Genomic DNA, 22,188 nt, shown 5'->3' on the forward strand with positions numbered 1-22,188 from the left:
TTGTATGCGTTCGGCGTAAAATTGGATTTTCCGCCCTTCGAACGGCCCGATGTCAAAGGTTATTGTCCACTCCAAAGGGAACACGGGTTCAGGAAGTTTCTTTTCCCACAGATGTAAGGTGGTCGATGACAGGAACTCAATCGAGCCACTCGCAAATTCAAGATACTCTGTCAGGGACCACATATGCACCTAATAAAGAGCACCCATGACCAATGGTAGCACAAAAAATATCTTTTATGTAGCTTAAACTTCTAAATTTTAAGTAATATATATGCGAGGTTTCTTCATAGTGTTAAGTCTAATTACAACAGTAGAAAAGGTTAGGTTAAGCTATCTGGAATATAGAAGCAAATGAGAGTTATCTGCTTAAGGAGAGAGATGCCTTCGTAGAAAAATTTCTAAGGAATTATACTATTATATATTACATTCATCTCACTTGCGATAAAACTATGAAAACCGATAGAAACCTCTCAAGGTAATTGCATATATTAATGCTAATGCTGAAAATATTTAGGCCTTTAGTACAGCATATTACTGACTCAGAACTGTGCATTGCTAAGTACATTATTCAGTCTCACGTAACGTTTCATCCGTAACGCGCATATTTTCGTCACACTGTTTAAACCGTTATTTTGTAAATAGTGAGCAAAAATTTCTGTGAATTATTATTTTCATATTTGCATGTATTCTGTAAACAATTCATGTAATATCTGCCACAATATATGATTCTATAAAACTGATGTAATCCTATAATTTATGCAATGCATCTTTTAAGTTTATGATGTACTGTTCACTTGTAGCAAAACAGAATGTATTTCCGTCAAGTGATTTATATGCCCATGTAATATCCTACAGGGCCTTGGGGATGGTGTACAGATAGTAGATTTTCTCCTCCAGGGAGCACGCAATAACAGCTTAAGCAGGCTTAAGGACACGCAATATCAGGCTGTTGTCCTAGTGGTGATGCAGAGTTTTATCACTTGGTCACTCGGCAAGGTCCAGATGTATAAAAGAAAACAGTATTAAATTTGTTTTAGTAACATTTTAGGGGGGTAAGCAAATCAGTGTGTTTAGAATATCCATAAATCAATTATAGTTTAGCTATCAAGCAATACATCATGTGCTCATTTTAAATAATTTATGACCATATTTATATATTCTGTGAATTTCACGCTCCTTCGAAGTTGGGAGGGAACTGGTAATTTTGAAGGTTTATTCTAAGGTATAATTAGATTGCGCCAATACAGGAATAAAATGATATTTATTGCTATTTTATTCCCTTCATAGATTTTGTTGCAGAATATTTAGTAACTTTTCACTAAAATATTTAGACAGATAAACTAGGGTTTTCCACTTATGTCGGATAATCAGACCTTTGCTGTATTTCTCAACTATGTGATTAAACATTCATATAAATTTTGCAAATTTTATTTTAAGGAAAATGTGATCTGCACTCTCATGTAAACAAAGAAGATAGTCAAACACATTTCCTTAGTGATTAAATATGATTTAAAATATAATGGTAGGAGCCATGAATCATAACCATAGTACATAGCTAAGGGTTCAATATCAAGTTTCTCCAAAATAATACTCTTCTGAATATCCGAGAACAAGTAGGTCAGAAAGTAAGATTAAATATTTGATTCAAATATTTCAAAATTAAAAGCAAGCCATAAAGATGCAACTTCACGAGAAAAAACTACAATTTCAGATATTTATTTACAGTATCCTTTAAATTATAATTCTATTAAAAAGAAAACAAAATTTAATCTAATACTGATATTACATACTCTAGTCCAAACACTTGCATTGAAGGCTACAAATTCAGGCCACGCTATAAAATGCTTTCTTTTAGCTCCGCTTGGTTGGTGAGAATTTATTTTTTGTCTTTTTATAATTCATATAATAAAATCAAAATACGAAAAGGCAGATATAGATGATTTTATTATTATTCTTATTATTTTAATTTTGAAGATCGAACTAGGACTTAAATTATACCAAGCCCTGATTAAGCCTGATTAACTAAGCTCTGATTTACTAAGCCCTAAAATATCCTCCCTAGGACATTAAAAAGGACAAACTATATCACGAAACAATTCACCTTTGTTATTTATTCGTAGTTAATATGGATTTATGAGAAACCTACCATATTAAAACAAATTTTAATCTTTCAAACTATTATACGGAATAGCAATACATTATTAAAAAATCTGATGTGTACACTACATGACTTCCTTGTACGGAATATTAAATTATACGCCTTTTTTTCTTGAATTTCATTTAAACTTATTGGATTGAATTAAATCTACTTCGCCGACAGCGCATAAACCACAATAGAATAAACGCATTCTTTAAAATTTACTCTAATATTTGTTTACCATAGCGACACTCTGGTGCTAGATTCACTTAACAGTATTATATTTCGTTCATATTATAACTCATAGTGCACAAAATTTATATCATTTAAAGAATAGAATTATCTAATCGTTGCCACATGTTCTATTCAAATACTATAATAAAGCTAGAATGATGTATAAAAGAAATTAAGCAAACAAAACAAAAAAAGAAACAGTTTTTCACAGACGATTGAGTATTTCTCATTCAATTAATTCAGTTCTCACTTCGCGAGAAAGCAAAAATACATAAAAACTCAAAATATCTATATTAAAAATTACGAAGTAAATCTTAAACACTTATTTCCTCGAAAAAATTCCAGAAAGGATTAAGCATGATTTAATTGGCAATAATAAATGAAGGCGTTATCTTTGTCGTTGCTAAGCTAAGTTTCTCTAGATTGGCAACAAATTCACTACCCTGCTGTTTCAATTGTAAACAATCAACGGCCGCCATAAAAAAAAAGGCTTAGCGGCACTTAAACAACTTTAAAATTGTTGATAATTCTAAAAATATTGCATACAAATTTACTAAAGGCATAAAACCCTTAACCGGAAGATAAAAACAACATAATTCAATCATTTTTAAAGCAAAAAATGTACAGTTTACAAACATATAAGAGTAAAGAATCTGAGATCACTGAGCCGGGTAACAGAGTGGATATATATATATAAATATATTTATATACGTTTGGTGCGGCCGATTGCAACCAAAATACGAGGTGCACATCTACATGTTATAGCAGTCCTATATACAAAATTTCAACGTTCTGAGGCTACTCGTTTCTGAGTAATGCGAGATACATACGTACATACTTACGTACAGACACCACGAAAAATTCTCTTCATAATTCATTTTAAAGCAGTTTTATAATTTTTTTGAAGGAAAAGAGTCTTTTATTCTGTCCGTACATACAGATATCACGTAAAAACATCGTTAAATTTCATTCGATAGTGGTCAAAATGGATATTTTAGTTGAAATATGCTGCCTGAAACTTTTCGCGATTACAATACTTCCTTTTTACTTCGTACAAGGAAGTAAAAAAACATACCACAAAGTTGCGTTAAAAAATGAAAGTTAATTTTCATTGTTTTTTTGCAAAATTAAATTCGCTAAGGGTGCGATAGGACACTTAGAAATCAAATAATGGGATTTAAACTGGTTTCCATGCTTTTAAATGCGAAATGAGGAAGTACCGTTTTCGTTTTTGCCTGAGTTTTCAATGATTTTTAAGTTTACCGGTTCATGATATCTCTGATAACCGATTTTTTTTGTCTCCGTCCCCTTTTTTGGTATATACTATATTTTTTCATTTAATTAAAAATATAGAAGAGAAAACCGAAAAATTAAAAGGTATACTGTAGAACTGAAGTTCTGAGAATTCTTGTTTTTTCTTTGGAATACTGCTAAATCTAACATTATCATTTTTAAAAAAATGGAACATACTAGAAGGAGGCGGATGGTGATAGTTATTAGAGTATGGCCAAGCACACTAACGCTATCTGCCGACGGAAAGGGATGCTTTTATGGAATACTTCATAAGCAAAATTGGCCCACATTCAAGTAACACATAGCGAAAACCACGGAAACCAACCATTCAGGCAGCCAAGTTTGCTTGGTTTCGAACGCAGGATGAGTTACTAGCATTCAACGGTCTTAGCCACTCCGTCACTTGAGGGACCCTAGAAAATTTGATTTGGTTTATTTGATCATGGCAAAGCATAAGAAGGATATTTGCTTTTAGAGTAGGGAAGCTTTCGCCAAGGACTTCCTAAGGAACCACATTTGGTTGTTTAGTTTTATTTTAAAATATTTCACAGAAATATTAAATACATAAAGACGGTAACCATAAATATGTGGTAATGAAAAAATTAAAATACTTTCTAAAGACTAACTAGATAATAGAATAATAGAAGATTTAGATAATAGAATTTATGAATTTCGATTTTCCAATAACCCTACATGAAATTCATGTTCTTGCCATAAACTTGGCAATTTACAATGACCCCTAAATACAACCTTGAATTTCTGACCAAAAAACACGATTCATCCCCTTTTCCATATAATTTTTTAAAAAGTAAACAAGTTAACAGTTGTTCCTTACCGGATGGAGACCAACCAACCACTGTGATCTGTCTTTAGAAAATAAGCTTGAAAGAAAATATCAATTTCTTTCTTCTCCTCGGTTTCATCCGTCACCTGCACAAAAACTTATCCCGTTAGGAGTAGCTATTTTATCAATTCAGATCCCTACTGAGTTCCTTGACCCATATCGACAGTAACCCGATATACCGAAAGGGTTCTCTCGGAAAATATGAAGGTGAAGGTCTCCTGGACAGAGAAGGGTGTATTTTGATGATTTACAAGTCAAAGGGGTTGAAAAGATGTTTGCCACGCGAAAGCTATTCAAAGAAGGAAATAAGGCCTTTTAGAAGACATGATGGACAACAAAAGGTCTGTCACCAACTCTTCACCTGACAATATGGCTAACTACGATGGAGGAGTTGTGAGAACACCAAGATGTTTCTAATTTTTTTCTACAGTAAACTCAAACAACTTCTAAATTAACTCGTTAAGAAACACAAATATAGCTGTACACTCTTATTAATTTTATTTTTATTATTATTTTCATAAATGATAATAATGAAAATAAAATTATTAAGAGTGCATTTACTGGTATAAAAATTAGACTATATTCTTTTAACATTGTGATTTATTGCTGTAACGTTTTATTCTAACATATTTCTAATATTTAACGATAAAACTGGAAATAACATAAAAATGAGATGTAAAAGTATGATGTAATTACTAAACTAAAAATTCTACGCCAGAAAAGAGAAATCCAGATTATAAGGTACTTTTCCATGCTTCGGTATAGAAGAGTTCCACTTACCTTCGCTACTGAAGGGAAGCACTTTAGTTCTTAAAATTCGCTATTCTTTTCTAATACCTTTTCGTTACAGTTTTAGAAGTTTTCAAATTTTATTTATTTAGTTTTAAACCATAAATCTAAATATTTCCTAAAGCAACAGCATTCTCTCCAAAACTGACATTTTATTTAGTAAGCATCAAAATCAAATCAAAGTTTCTTAAGTTCCCGTACTATGGACCCAATCGATTAAAAGAATCGAAAATGGGCAAGTGAGAAGTACACAGCTAATTGGAAATGTAAAAGAGCTGATTAGTAGCAAAACAACAACAACAATAATAATAATAATAAAGGAATACTGTTCCAATGAAAAAACTTCCATTATTTGCTCTTACTACTACCACTGAATTTGGTAGCAGGAAGATTTTATTGGATTTTGATTACGTTAAACACTCGAGGGTTTGAAGGCGTAAATATAATGCCTTCGATGAGGATTTTAACTGCAGAAGGCTCATACTGATGCCACACGAGGGAAATTATTTCTGAGGTCTATGGCTAGTGCGTACTCTTAAAAAAACAGAAAAAAATCTCAGATCCTCAAAATTGTCATACAAAGCTTCGCGATCCTCGAAATGTTGCAAAAAGAAATCTTTCAAGGGATGTCATCCACGCACTCAGCCCTAGGGTTTATGCTTTCAGTTATCAAAATTTCAGCCTATTAGTAATATGATAGGTTCTTTCTTGTTCAAAAAGCCACTGCATTTAGCCACCAAAGTTTGCCTCCAGTCAACGTGCAAATTTCAAATGTCGACAAAGGTCGACAAAGACGGCCGCTTTAACGAAGTATCACACAATATTGTTTTCTTAATGAACCATATGCCAAACTTTAAATCTCAAGAAAGGAAAACATCGGGAAAAATATATGCACAATTTATGAAAGAATATTGTTCTCTTGCTTACTTCGCAGTGCACAATATTAAGCGTGATGGAGATGCATCTTATTCTTCTACATCTTCTTCTTCTGTTTCGGCAGAACCTCCGCCTACTAATGCCATTATTGAGAAGTTAACATTCTCAGGATCTCTCTCCATAAACATTTTACACACGCCCACAGCATCCTGAAAAGAATTTAGGTTTAGAATGATCGGCTATTATGGCATTTAGCAACTTAAGAATTAATAAAGGAAAATTTTAACAGAATAATTTACTGAATGGTTTTAACTATCGTACAGGGGGGCCGTTTTTCATGTCTCGAAAGCGCGATTTAGGGTATCTATTAGATTTATATATCGCATTGTTCTGACATAGGTGTTTTGACACAAAATCAGACTTTTTTTTTCAAATAACATACCATTTTTTTTTCCATATTTCGATTCTACGACTCAAATTATGCCTAAATATTAAGATTTGTAAAATTTGGTGCGAAATTTACTGAGAAATTCAAAAATTTATCTTGGCGCAATTTTTCAGTTTTCGCCAAGAATAATTCACTTAACGAAATTCTTAATATAATATATGGCAATAAATTTTCCTTTCGCTTCCATTATGCCGGAGCGGAAAAAAAGGCACCTCGTTCCTATCTTTTTACATTGTGCATGATCGGGAAAAAATATCACATCGTTCTAACTTTTAAATAAGTTTAGCAAAGTGTCTAAACCGCATTTGGTGTTTTATCGCTTTCAACAAATATGCCAAATTTCAAAATGCGCTAATACATAAATCTACGTACATCTTCGGAAATTTTGAATAAAAAACTGTAATTTTTTGCAGGTATGCTTAAAAATACGTCTGCTTTAAGATGATGGTAAAATTTTTAGAGATTATAATTCAAAATTTTTTTTGAAAAATATAAAAATAAAAATTTTAAAAATGAATCATAAAAAATGGGTGAATTTTATTTAGAATGAATCTGAATTTCGAAATGTGAAAGGAAGAATCAAATAAGTTTTAAAAAAAGAGAGAGATTAATAAATATGTACCAAACTCAATTAACATTGAGGAGCTAAACTAATTTTTTAAAAACTAGTTGTGCGATTTTTACAAAACTTCGTAATTTGAGCCGTAGAATCGAAATATGGAAAAAAAATTGGTACGTTATTTAAGAAAAAGTTCGATTATGTGTCAAAATACCTATATTAGAAAAATGCTATGTATAAATCTAATACATATCCTAAGTCACCCTTTCGAGATGTGAAAAACGCAAGTTGAATTTCGTCAATCGGCCGAACGGGAGATAGAGAACTGAACTCTCCTTTTTTTTTTTTTTTTTTTTTCCTTTTCTCTCCGCAGTGTACTGGGAAGTACACTGCTGTAACATAAGCACTTCGAAAAGAAAATTTAATAGTCACATATGAAATTTGAATTTGCGAAGCAAAAATAATTACCTGCATTATTTCTTTTGTATCCAGCATCAGTTTATGAATTATAGATTAAGATGTAGATTTTAAAAGTATATAAACTCTTCAATGATTAAATAACTGAAAATGTAAATGAAGTTTTTTTTGAGAAAAATATCATTTTACGGCTTTTATTGGAGATCTGATACAAGGTTTTATTGAGCTAGTTTGAGCCACAAACTTATTTTTGTATATGAAATACGCTCAGAATTATGTGTGTACACATGATAATAATGCTTATCAAATAGATTGCTCTTAAGTGAAAAAAAATTAGACTATTTCTTTTCCAAATAGTTTGTTTTCATGTACTTCAATAATATCATAATACACAATTCGATACTTTTTTTAGATAAACAAAATAAAACGCTGAACAAATAGTAATTTAGAAGTCAAACAACTATTAACTTTATATTTACAAAATTTCACAGGTTTTACCGAGCCAACAGCCTCAACTGCCAAAGTGCTAATGAACGAGATAATGTAAGTAGCATCCCTGTTCTGCAGGGCTTACGCTTCACGCATGCGCAGTGATATGCTTCGCTAGCGTAACAGAATGACATCTGCGATACCGGTGTGTAATCACTATTGGCGATTTATCATAAGACTGGCGATTAAAGACATGTTGTTCCGCTAAATATTGTCACACTACGAAGTTAACCCCGACTTACCAGTTTACTTGTGTCTAAAAATTAGTGAGATTATTCAGTTTAGTTTTTAAAGATTCCCTTCCAAATATGCACCTTGGAATACTTACAGTATTCCAAGGTGCATTCCAAGGTGTTTCCTTGCCAGTGCATTTTAACATACTTTGGTAAAATTAAGAACCTTGAAATTTGCCTGAGAAGGGAAAACGCATAAATTCCTTGTTTTTCAACACTGCTGGTCAAAAAATTACATTTTATTTACATTTTATGCTTTTACGCAAACAAAATTATTTAGAAAACGTATCCCGTTGTTGAAGTAAGATTTTCTAAGAGATGTTTCCCATTCACAAAAATGTTTCAGTTGTTATCTCAATTCAATTGATAATCCCTATTCTAATCCGTCTGTACCTTAAGCTTTTAAGGAAATTCTTTCTTAGTTATTCCATTGCATTTTTTGGCAATGGATGGCGTCATGTAGCCTTGTTTTTTTATGTAGCCTCTCGAATTTTCTAATCTGTTGTATCACAGGGCACAGGATTATTTTTGTCATTTTCATTTCTACAGCTAAAGAAAAAAGGTTCTGTTCAAACCTTCTAAACTATCTTGCATATTTATGCAATTTAGGCCGATTCTTTAAGATTAACTTTTTTAAGACTTAGTATGATGTTTTTAAGATTAATTATTTTGAGAGTTATAAAGATTGTTTTTAAGATTAAGTACGATTTTTTTTTTTTTTTTTTTTTATTATATATATATATAATAAAATCGAAACGTTTTTAACTGCAAAAAGTATTACGAAGAAAAATTGTACAAGACCTTTTCGATAGCAGGGTGCAATTAAATTAAGTGCTTATTATTTTAAAAATATTTCTTTCGTCATCTAAATTTCTAAATATTCAATACCGAAATGGAGTTTTTATCACCAGTGAATTAACTTACTACTACATGAATTTTATTTAGCATATTTAAAATTTAGCAGATGTGTAAATAATAATTTCTAGATTACAATTCAGATAGCTTGTATGTGTTACGGAACAAAAGATTAAAAACGAAAGTTCAAAGAAAGCAAAGACCATTTTGTTTTCTTTTAATAGATAAACTAGTCAACATTAAAAAAAAAAAAAAAAAAAAAAAACCGAGCTTCAATCCCAAACCTACCAGGAAGATGTTGAAAAAATCCGGTTCCTACATTTGCTGCAAAAGCTTAATTTATTGTCAAGTTTCAGATCTCGCTGCCCAGTTTACAAAATTCTCCATTGCTTTCTTCTCGCTTATTTCTAAAACCTAACATAGCAGTGATACAGACCACAGAATTTATAGACTGTGACATTTTCCTTAATCCTAGAATATATTTCTTTATCATGCTAGCTTCCCTCTATTATACTTGCACATAAATTATAATTTTATAGCAACGAAAGGCGAATGAGGCCCCCGTAAGTGGATTACGTCAAAATGTTCACTGGTCAACTTTTTCAACACGCTACTTTTAGAAAATGATCCATGTTTCAAGACAAGTTACCTTAAAATTCTTTGAATGAGTAAATAAAATATTGTGTTTAAAAGGTCTGATTTTTTCAACTATCTAGAAATGATGGGTTTGATAAACATTTTACCACTGGTAGTTTAAAAAGCTTCGAATAGCATACCTCAGCTATTTATCCAGCTGCCTATTACTACCTATGTATGTTAATAAACACAAATTCAGATGTACACCACTCTTAAGGAAGAATTCATCTGCCATAAAATTCCAGTCCGACCAACAGTTTTCTCTTTTGTCTTCTCTCAAGTTTTCAAGAATGCACAATATACATCAGTCATTTTCATGTTTCACCAATCCAAGTGCAGACAAGTAATAATTACTCCTCACAAGCGCTGAGACACAAAACATTAATGTAGTAATTTTCACCCCAGATACTCTTCGGTCATGACGTTCGTCTACCTTGTGATCTGTTGTTTGGTCGCTCTCCGGAAGCACCTTCATTGCCTGAGAAGTACGATTCAACGAAGATGACAAGGTGTAGTCATAGAAACCGAATCGACAGTAAAGACTTCTTCCGAAACTACAGTCACTCTGGGTAACTGGCCCAGGGTGAGTCCAATTCTAAACAGTTCCAGTCCTAAACAGTTGAACGAAGTTGTAGTTTGGATCCATTAAGTCATTAAATTCTAAGCTTAAAGTTGTTCATTACGACAGGCTAACCCCTTACTATGGTCATAGTACGTAGCCCCCATAGTATAAATAAGTGTAAATAATAGAAGTAGTATTCTAAGATCATGGTCGTCTGTATATATATATATATATATATAAATTTGTAAATGCATGCTTTTATTTATTGGTTTAGTATTTGACTTTTTATATGTTATTTTTTAAATTATTGTTTTTAGTATTAATTTTCTTTAGTTGTAAGTAGGGCTTCATATACAGGAATTGTACTAACTGGGATGTACAGTTCCTGAGAAGGGGGCAATGTTACAAATTTTGTTCATATGTAAATAATTTTATTAAATTATATGTAAATTGCACTATCTCTTGTATAATGTAATATGAAAGGTCTCAGAAGACAAAGCAATACTGGAAAAACAGGATTACAGGGGTAAGTCTATTTAACATTGAAGTAAATGGTTAATTGGCGAGACAGCACCAAGCTGTCTCGCCAATTAACTGGACAATTAGCTGGCGATATTTTTTGTCACCCAAATTTGGCGAGAGATCGACAGAAGTCACCAAACTTGGCGACAACACGGTGATATTTTGGTCTGATCCTTGTGTAACTGTATTAATTGGTTCGATCTCTAAGTCCTTCCCTCCCTCTTTGATGGTCCATCTCGGCGCGGTAAAGGAAGCGCAAAGTTTCTTGAACGGGGCGTTTAACGGGTCCGACACCAAGCTGCTGGCGGTCTCCCAACATAGCATGAGCAGTTTTCCTAGTGGTACGTACAAACATCAAACTCACAAGAGTACTTCGTAGTGAGTACGCTGCTTCGGTTTGGCTATGCTCATAAAGGAGTCATCAAATCGGAGCAGGTCTATGTGAGTTTTAAAAGCCGGTGATAGCACGTACTCTAGACTTGGGACTGAATAATTCCAAAAAGAGTAACTGTACCTGTATCCAACTCTATATAACTGTGATTGTGTATGCATTCGAGAATTTTCGAGAAGTCGAAGGTACTGAAAATTTTTTGGCGTACGGGAAACTATATAAGACTGGAGAAAGCATGAGTTTTCAGTTATAATGTAGTAAAACTCCGAATTCTTCCGGATCCCATTCTTACTACAGCGCACAACTTCTTCAGCAAAATGAAAAACTTGCAATCCACTGCAATTACACGAATTATCGGCTACGATCCCACAACTGAAAATACGGTGGAATGACCCAGAACTATTCACGATAACGCGCATTGGTCATTTTTTATATATATATTGTATATTTTCCATTCTTCTATAGAATCAGTTTATTCCAGATCTCATTTATTTAGCATTGCTCATACTATCATGTAAGTGAGATCTTCAGGCTGATTAACGGCGCAGTAGCAGAGCATTTCTCTAGAAACTTCAATGTCAGGAGTTTTGTATTTAATCCTGAGAACTCTGAGTTTTATTATTATGCTTTAAATAACTTTGCATTATGTCTATGTTTTATTGTACTTTTTTTTCATTATGTCCTCAGGTAAGTACCGCCACAATTCACTTTCACGCTAACAGAGAGCTAACAGTCTCAAGATCTCATCCACTACATTGCATTCCTTGACTTTGTCACTTACGATATTCTCTTTTCGTCCATTCGGATGACTGTGCGATTGAGCATTATTTTTAAATACCGTGAAAGGCTCAAGAGCAGCATTATGATAGACTGGTAAATACATCTTATTTACCAGTCAGTAGAAGAAAGTCAGTAGAAAAAGCCAGTAGAAGAAAGAACTTGAAAGTTCCAATTTCATTTTCAGTTTAGTTGAGAGTTTAGCTCAGAATATTGAGAGTATTTAAAGAGCATTGTGCTAGCTTACGCACTTGAGGCCTTTTTGTATTGTCTTTTGCTCAACGCTCCTAATAGTTTGAAGTGGTAACTAGAGATACTACTCCATCATACTGAGAAGAGCTGTACGAATACTTTTGTGTAAAAATTTAAGAACTGTAAAGCCTTTTGGGAAAAACAAATTTCATAAAGCTATCATTGGTTTTGCATGTTTTCAAGCCATTTAGAACTCATACGCACGTAACATCATATTTATCTAAAAGCATTTTCAGCTTATGACTGCCGTTAACAGAACGGAGAAATTTATGGACCGCAAAGTTGCATTTGTAATAAGTTACTTCCATTTTGTTGCAGCACGAGCTATTGTTTATATTAGCAGTTAAAAGACTTTCTTAGTGCATTTCTTGTTAATTTTTTGACGCACTTATTTCAGGTCAACTTCTGCTTAACGTAAAGATTTTGAGAAATCTCATTTTCTTACCAAAAAAGCTCTTCTCCATTCTTAACACGTTTGCAGCGAAAGCAATCACGTCAAGTTAAAGGAATTCACGCTGACGTTTTTCGAGAATTATAATTTCTACAATCGGAAAGGGTAAAATTTCTTTACCGGAACCCATACGCTTGTCACTCTTCATCAGATAAGAAAGATGACTGACTGGCTTAAGCTGTCTTGACAGAAAAGTAACTATTCAGAAACGAAAATGATTAAAATCAGTTAATATTCCGCGCCCAGAGCAACCTTCCAATTGTTTGGAAGCCAGCTGCAAGACTAAAGGTAAAAAATGGAAATGTCAGTCAAAATTCGAAACAAAAGGTGTTTAAATTACCATCTCTCAAACGTGACTTAGGAAGTTAGGTGTAAGGTTAAAATATGAAAAGCCACTCTTCGAATCTATTAAAATAAGTTATTTAAATATAATTAATTTTGAAACGAAACTGAAATTTTCTTCAAGCATGGAATGAGTAAAGCCAAATAAGATTCCGTAAAATAAGCTAAACGTTTTACTGTACCTAAGATTTCTCTTGAAAAGTTGAAAAGGTTTTTAAGCTTTTTACAAAAATTAAATTTAAATACTGATTTAACCAGGCATTATTTATGAAATTGATTTAATAGATTATGAATTTTATTCACATGTTAATTTACGCAGAGTAAAAAATAGATATATAATATTTTGATAAATTGAAAAGCATTTATATTTTAAAAAAATTTTCAATAAAAATTCATTGATTAGAATCTTAAATTACTCTGCTTCAGAAAGTTTAGAAAACTGATAATTTAACTTTCTGCATAATATTCACATTAAAATAGTAAAAGATAAAGTTGTAATCCAATTTGAAAATTTGTAAAATCCATCCTTCGTTTGCGATTGATTATGAATAAGAGAAAAAGTCGACAGCATTTTGAAAGAAAATATAGCTAACTCCATTTTTTCACATATAAACTAATTATGTATGCATATAATTTACATAGTTTTCTCTCACTCATATTATTCTGTACGTAAAACTAGCTCCATCTGTTGAATAAAATAAAAGAAAAATATGTATTTAAGATGGCAAATAAAGTATTAAATAAACTATTCTTATTTTTCTTCCAGTTGGGTCCATCGCTTTGACCACAATGAATGTTAAAAGTCTTGTAATCGGTTGCGTATATGAGACAGAAAAATATCTGCACAACTTCTCGAAAAATTATCTACGGTAAAAGTAATACTGTTCATTCGTTACAACAAATTATGTAGTAAACATTATTAATGACTTAATTTGTTGCTTAAAAAAATTAAACTTAAAATATATAGAGGGCTTTCTTTCATTAACTTTAATTGAAAGGTTGAATTTTACTTTTATTAACCACAACTGAAGGTACTTTGCAAGTAAGCCAGCTTTTCATTGGCTGTGAATGGAGAAGAAAATTTCCCCCAAATTTAACGTTTTATCAGAAATCTAAATTTATGCAATTTTAATGAGATAAAGAAAAATACAAAATTTTCTCACATTTCAAATTTCTCACACTAAGAATCTCGAGTCAACAATAGAATCAATCAATAAAATTTCTTATCTGAATTATGAGTTGCAAAATCAGCATTATTGGAATGATTTAAAAATCAGTTTCAACCTCTTTCGCCAAAGTTTTTTCAAAACATTTTAAGCATCCTTCTCATACTGAAAATATGGTTTCGAAACACTCGTATAAAATTCAAGAACTTTGTCGCTTTTTTTTTGACAAGATTTTCAGAAATAAAAATTAAATAAACAGAACTTTCAGTTATATTTAATCGACTTTTGAGAATTAATTTTCAGATCTTACGATTCATGGGTTTACACGGTTGCATACCTTTCAAAAACGTCAAAGCACCCGCGTTGGTACATAAAGTAATTCTATCGACTCAATAACAATCTCATTCTTAAGATTTAAAGTTTTAAATCTCAGTTCTAAGATTAAAATTTAAGTAACCTTAAATGAACACTCTTTTAAACCTCAGACCTAAGATTTAGACTTGTAAAACAGTTTTTTTTGGGGGGGGGGGGTCGCGTGTGTGGATGGATATTTTTAAGCTCTTAATTGGAAAGACGGAGAATTTAACAGGAAATGCTTCCATTTTAGCCCGTCTATTGGATCAAATTCATTTACTTTTAAATCAAAAGCTGTGTCCTCCTCCCCAATTTCCATTGAAAAAATTACATTTGAAGAGAAGATTTCATAAATATTTTCTATTACAGTACTTCTTTCCTCTGCAACTCGAATTCAGTTCCTTAGTTCTTTGTCCCCCCTCCTAGCTAAGATGAAAATTATTCCACTTCTGCTTAACTTTATTAGCTTTAGAAACATATATGTAGTAATTTAAGAAAGGGAATTCTTAATTTATATATCTCACCACTGTAATAAACTTGTTTCTAAGGAAGAAATAATTGACGCTGAATATTTCTGAGATGAATATCAGTGTTTCAAGTTAAGCATATTAACACAGTACAGTTAAGAGTTAATTAACTTTTGCTTTTACTTAGTTCGTGTTCTGTACGTAAGCAAAAATAAATAATTGCTTATACTTTAAATCGCTCTGTGAACATTAAATAACACCAGTTCTATTTCTGTATAAATAAGCAAAATATTCACGTGCTTTGAATTTTCTTAGAATTAGATAAGGCTAAGGAATTAATTTAAAAAAGTGAAACTGAAAAACAATTTTTTTTTCTACTTTCATTCTATTTCACTATTATTATTATTTTTAATATTCTAGATCATTAAGTCAAAAACAAATTTTAGTTAAGATTATCAAGATACCTGAGCATTAATTTTTATTGTTCTTTCTTACCATATTACGCCGTACGGATACAATTTATCATACGTAATGTTATTTCACAACAAATAAGTGAGTTATGCACATTTAAAACAGAATTTGTAATATAAATACCGATAGAATATTTACAATTGATTCACTTCATTTCTTCCCCATTTAATGCATAAATTCGTGTAAGAGTTTCCTTTAAACAATCTAACACAAAAATATTTTGATTACAGGCTATTTTAAAAATCTTCAGCACATATGAATTAGTGAACTTAGACAGCTTTAAAACTGGAGCCGCGTCTGAGTATAAGTACAACACCATTCAGTATCAAGAAACCAACTTACTGGCCAGCACTAATGAAAAAGAAAATGTTGTTCTACAGAACTTACCTTCAGAAGTGTTTCTGCACTCGTTGATCCATGATTAACTGGATAAATTTTACGACCATCTGAAAAAGAGTAAGATTTCAGCACAAAAATATCGAATAGGCTCATTTAATACTTTCGTTTTTACTTTTTACTCCCTTTTTACTTTGGTCTAATAAATGTGTTTCCTGCTTTGATATCTGCAATTTTTGAATAAATTTTTCCTCCAAAAAGTATGCAGTGCGTGCAGTTTTGTGTTCCTTTCTAATCAGTAAAGATTTTTAAGTAGAAAACGTAATCTTATTATTATTACGCAAACATTTTTGACCGATTATAGGCTTGAGCAACGCAGATTAAAATTATAACACATGCGCCAGCTAAGTGCACAAACAGACAAATACGTTTATCTTAATGTTTATCAAGAATTCAGTTATTTTAAAATCACTAATCTGCTCATTTTACAAAGTTCAGTGAATACGTTAGAGACATAGAGAAAAATGGTTAGTTTCAGTTGCTTCATAATTTTTATTATAATTTCATATTATTCATTCATTTACAAAGGGTTTCACACTGAAAGAATTACTGTTCAATCCTATTTTATTCAGAATTTGCTTTTTATAAATTTTCAGCAAGTATATGGGTAAAGACTTAATCCTTTCCTTTATTCACTCGTTAGTTGCTTGAATAACTGAGCCAAAGCACTGAAAGCTATTTAAAAGAAAAGATGCTTTCGTAGATGACCTAAAGGATGAAAAGTGCTTCCATTATTATAAGGAGAGGAAGGAAAATGAGGGAAAGCCCATGCAGCTCTTTATCGCGGTAAACCAAAATCTTAAGAATTTCAGTATTTCGCCGTAGGGAAAAGCAGAGGAGAACACTGCAACGGTCATATAATCTCAGTAAATTTTCAACATTTTTTTTTTTTTTTTATATAGTTAGACTACTGTACAAAAGATTTGTGACAGTTTATTTTTAACAAACGACTTGGCTTTTTAAGTTACACCTTTTCTATCACTTCTGACTTAGTCAGGCAGCTAGTTCCTTTCAGATGGTTATGTAGATTTGTTAGACAAGCGTAGGGGTATAAGTAAGGTAACTGGAACCGAAGGCCTTTCTGAAGTCGGCTGCTATCTGAAGAACTTCAATCCAAGTCTGTGCCTAATTACGGCAGAATAACCTGGAGGAAGGAGCCGCCAGAACGCAGCAGCTGCTGATTATTGATGTTTAATCCTGGCCATTGTAGATGATCCCAGAGAACTCCTGTCCAAAACAGTAAACTACGGTTGTAAGCTTAGCACGTTAAAATTATAATTGTGGTTCCTCTTTGAGTAAAACTGAAGTGTGAATTTTAGAATAGTCAAGTGGACTGTTATCTGGATTTTTATGGTGATTCTCAAGTAGAGACTCATTAAAGTTAATTTAAATGTTACTGAGTTCTTGTCGCTTGGGCCTGGAGATAGCACTTCCATTGGCTCGTGTAAGGAAAGTCTGTGGCACCTAATAATTAGAACTCACAGAGCTAGCTGTAAGGGTTGCAATAAACCTAGACGTTCCCAAATCTAACAGTAGGTGTCATAGGTTGAAAGAATGTTTTGTGAAGTAATAAAGCAGTGTGAGTAATACGTAAATGTAAATATTCATTTGTATTCGTAGATGGTTAAAATTTCACTTAGACTGCACAGGCAAGGCTACTGAACATGGCATTCAAGGGCTATCTGTCTCAGGAGAGGAATGATTTCGTGGAGGCCTTTCTAAGGAAACTAGCTCATATTCACGATACACTTGTGAAAAGCATAGAAATCAATCACGTATGCAGTCCATTTGCCCAGGAAAGAGCGCAAGTCGAACTCCTAGTATTCAGCGGTCTTAAACATTTGAACTGCTGGGGCTCCATTTAAAGTAAACATACATATGAAGATCCTAAAATTTATATAAGTGCTTATTAGAAAATATGCCAGTCCTTTGAGCTTCCTGGGCCGCCAACGAACATTTATTATTATTCAACGAACATTATTTAGAATTGATTCTACAGATGAGGAAAGCATAACATGTTCCACTCCATCCATTCTGCTTGGACGAGTTGTTTAATAATGGAAAAGCACACTAGTGACATCTGTCTGAAGCGGGATGCTTTCGTGCAGAATCTGAGGAAAACTGGCCTGTACTTACGCTACACACAGAACAATAACATGCAATCATTTCGTTTGATTGCCATAGTCCTTCTAATGAAGCTAAGGAATGTCCAATTATGTAACGTGAGCTAATAGCAATAATTGTGAAATATTTTCTTAAATGCTTCACTAGATGGCAGCACACATCCATTTATTTAAAACTGCAGCGATTTGGCTGTGTAAGGTACTGTTTGTTATTCAAAGTTCTCAGAAACCGCTTGCTAACTCATACAGATATCAAATTTATTCTAAGATCATTAAAATTTGCTGTTAGTGTTTAAAAATTTATATTTCTTTTAAAAATTTGTCTAGGGCATTACTTTACTTGCTATTGGGAAATCCTTATATATCATAGTAAAAAAGATGAGGAAAATCTTAAAATTTAAATACTTATCTTAAAATACCATTTATTTATTACCAAATTTTCAATTAATTATAGTTGAAACTAAGCTAAACATGAATCCCATTATCTTAAAATTTGATAACATTTCATACAACTTTATTTGAAAACGTATTATACATTTAATATGAGCTAAGTATATTCTGTAAACCTTTCTGTAGAAAATATTCCTGTTATGATTTTGTAAAAAAATTTCTGAAATATGTAATCTGAATGTAATGTTAGAAATTATGGTTGAGTAATTCAGCAAAACACTGGCTGAAATAGATAAGTTAATACTTAAAATATCATATTGGAGCTATTTTTATTTATATTACTATATTTCCTTTAGTTTACAGAACTTATTTATGTATTCCCCTTTTGTCCTTAGAGTGACGAGTGCAGGAGTTAGGATTAAAGACTGTTATGTACCGAGTAGAATTAAATACATTCGATTTCAGGATGTTCAAAATAATGTGAAGCACCAGTATTTTATGGTTAAAAAAAACAATTATTTTAGTTTACTTTTAAGGATTTTCTCAAATACTATTGGAATGAATTACTTTTAAATACAAAGCATGAATTTATCATAGTATTTTAATTTTGAATAACTTCCAGTCTTAAAAAATTAGAGGTGCTGCCCTCTACCGGAAAACTGCAGAAACATTTCCCAAAGGTTTCACTTATCATATGCTGCCATCTGTTGGAGGTTTAGATAATAATAAAAATTATTAATTGTTAGATGCGGTTAATTATGCTCTCTTCAGTGCAATTATGACTTCCTGTTTAGAAACTTGAATAGTTAGATCAGTAAATTAATACTAAGTAAAACAAAATTTTGAACTACACAAAAAGATGAAAATATATTTAGTTAAAAAGTTTTTAAGTGGAAAGTTTATAACTTTATTTCAAAAAAAGAGTATTAAAATACACAGAAACTTGAACTATGCTTATCCTCAAAATAACCGACTAATAGTCTAAGCAATGATTTTTCATTCACATGAAAACAATCAGCTCATACGTGTATAAATTATTTCGCTTTATATTTCTGTGTAAAGAATAGCTTCATACATAAATGAATTTGATAAGAAGAAATAATTGCTATCATAATCTGGAGAAATACTTGCTATTTATTCAGTTTCATCCTTACACTTTTTCTAATACTAATTTCATGTTCAAACCTCATTCGGTCGTTTGATATATAGTGATTATGTATTACTTATTAATTTAAATGTTTTGCTTAGCTAACTCTAATGATCTACTTCACATTTGTTTTTAGATTATCAAATAAAAATTTTAACAAAATCTTGGAAGTTTCCAATACAGCCAGTTGGTCTTGTAGCTATGAGATACATTTGGTACTACTTGAACTTCATCAAAAGATGTTCTTGATGCATACCACTTAAAAATTTTTCCTTGCTGTGAATGAAGAAGTCCGTATCTTAGTCAGACAACCGATAGCCTTGAACCTATTACAACATTACGCATCTGGGTGAGTGGCTAAAGGCAACACACGCTAGCAGTTTCATTCTAAATATGTATTATTAATGAAACTGGCTGCATGAGAACTTTTGTGACTTTCTTCCTTCCCTTCCAATTCGTACTATGCAAAGTTCAGCTAACTCCGTCTAGAGGGTTTATCAAACACAAATAATTAAAAAAAAAAAAAAAAAAAAGGCTCGTGGGGTTTTTTTTTTTTTTTTTTTTAGATCCGTGACCAATATTAAGGAATTTGTGCATGATATAAATTTTTTATTCAGTAAAACCACTATCTGTATATAGAAGAGAGGTTTGCTTCGGAAGGCTAATTTCATAAACCATGACCACAACAGTCTTTACGCGGCCTTTGTTATAGCAGCCATTTGTCACAGACATACTTCCAAATACAAAAATGCTTTAAATGACAGGAATATCTATTGCTTGGTAATCTTAAAAAAATTAATAATAATAATAAATAAAATTTTAAAAAAATGTGAAATGTTTCAGATTTTAAATTACGTCTGTAGGGGCGTTTTTTTAATGTTTTGTGTGTTACCTTTATTTATTAAATATCATGCTCTTTGCACTTAAACCATGAAATTTAGTTCAATAGCAATGTCGCAAAATAATTTTAAAATGAGCATATCTTTAGAATTTCCGATACACAGTTCGACGCGCTGGAGATAAAGAGTTTTTTACCCCCATAGAGTGTTGCCATTGCTCGCTTTTAAATCGTTGAGTTTGTTACTCAAAATTTCGTTAAAGTTTTACAATATATGAAATCGATAATAAAACAAATTCCAAATTTCAAATTTGGGATTTCAGATGCCCATATTCGCAGTAGAATTACGTCATTCAAAATTGGGTGGCTCTAGATACCATTGTTTTATCACAATGCGAGAAATATACATACATTTATGCAGATTTTTCATTATTTAATTTCTTCAAATATAATGCAGGACTCTAACATTTTGTGGCAACAGTTTGAAAAGTGAACCGACATTTATAGGAGTCCGATGCAAAATGCCAAAACGAAAGTAATAGTCCTTCGGGGACTCAAATCCCTTTGGACTAAAAAAAAAATTACAAAAACTGCGAAATATACGTTTTTTATATAGTTAACCTGTATAACCTGCTAACCTATTTAGTAAAAGTTTATATTCATTATAAAACAAAATACTTCAAAAGTGTTTTACTCCCGTACTATAAAAATTAGAGATATTTAATATTTGAATCTTACTCAGGGGTCACGCCGTGGTCAACATGAAGAGGTAAATGTTTTCCATTTGTACGGAATTAAAAAAAAAATATCAGGTCAAAGAAAAGTTTCTGATGTTAATAAATTAACTAAAAGCAATGATAGGCGAATCCTCATGAAAAGTACTGATCAATTTAATTTTTTTTTTTTTTTTAGTCCAAAGGGATTTGAATCCCGAAGGACTATTAGTTTCGTTTTGGCATTTTGCGTCGGACTCATAAATGTCGGTTCACTTTTCAAACTGTTGCCACAAAATGTTAGAGTCCTGCATTATATTTGAAGAAATTAAATAATGAAAAATCTGCATAAATGTATGTATATTTCTCGTATTGTGATAAAACAACGGTACATAGAGTCATCGAATTTTGAATAACGTAATCCTCCAACGAATATGAGCATGTGGAAGACCAAATTTGAAATTTGAAATTTGTTTTATGATCGATTTCCTATTTTTTAAAACTTTGACGAATTTTTGATTAACAAACTCAAGGATTTCAAAGCGAGCAATGGCAACGTTGTGCAGAAAAAACATTTTTATCTCCAGCGCGTGAGTCTCTGTATCGGAAATTCTAAAGATATGCTCGTTTTAAAACTATTTTGCGATATTGCTGTTGCACTGGATCTTATGGTTTAAGTGCGAGGAACATGATATTTAATAAAAAAAGGTAACACACAAAATGTTAAAAAACGCCCCTTTGGACGTAATTTAAAATCTGAAACATTTCAGAATTTTTTTTTTTTTTTTTTCGAAAAGAAGGTAAAATCGTATGAAAGGAAAAACCTTATGCTCTCAAAATCTTCTGGAATTTGTATTCCTGAAAACAGTGACTTTAGTAAAGTCACGTAGCCAACTCATAACATTACTTGCATAAATTAAAACTGATAAACATTTCTAATTTAATATATTTTCTTTGCATAATTACTAGACTAAATTCTAAAGAAATAAAAGCATATGTGTGAATATAAACGCAAG

At 31.8% G+C, this 22,188-nt stretch overlaps 1 protein-coding gene across 1 annotated transcript in view; it reads right to left on the reverse strand.

Moving 5' to 3' along the window:
* The window catches only part of LOC118188305 (ubiquitin carboxyl-terminal hydrolase isozyme L3-like), a 53,884-nt gene that overhangs the window by 11,842 nt on the left and 19,854 nt on the right, over positions 1-22,188 (reverse strand). The window contains exons 6-7 of the mRNA XM_035358716.2: positions 15,953-16,011; positions 6,225-6,382 (exon numbers count right to left, since the gene is read on the reverse strand). Of these exons, the coding sequence (XP_035214607.2) occupies positions 6,263-6,382; positions 15,953-16,011 (179 nt within the window). The 3' untranslated portion in view covers positions 6,225-6,262. The remainder of the gene's footprint in view (positions 1-6,224; positions 6,383-15,952; positions 16,012-22,188) is intronic.

Source organism: Stegodyphus dumicola, chromosome 6, assembly GCF_044657685.1.
Source record: "Stegodyphus dumicola isolate Sdum_Otavi_A_Nest chromosome 6, ASM4465768v1".
Classification (NCBI taxonomy): domain Eukaryota; kingdom Metazoa; phylum Arthropoda; class Arachnida; order Araneae; family Eresidae; genus Stegodyphus; species Stegodyphus dumicola.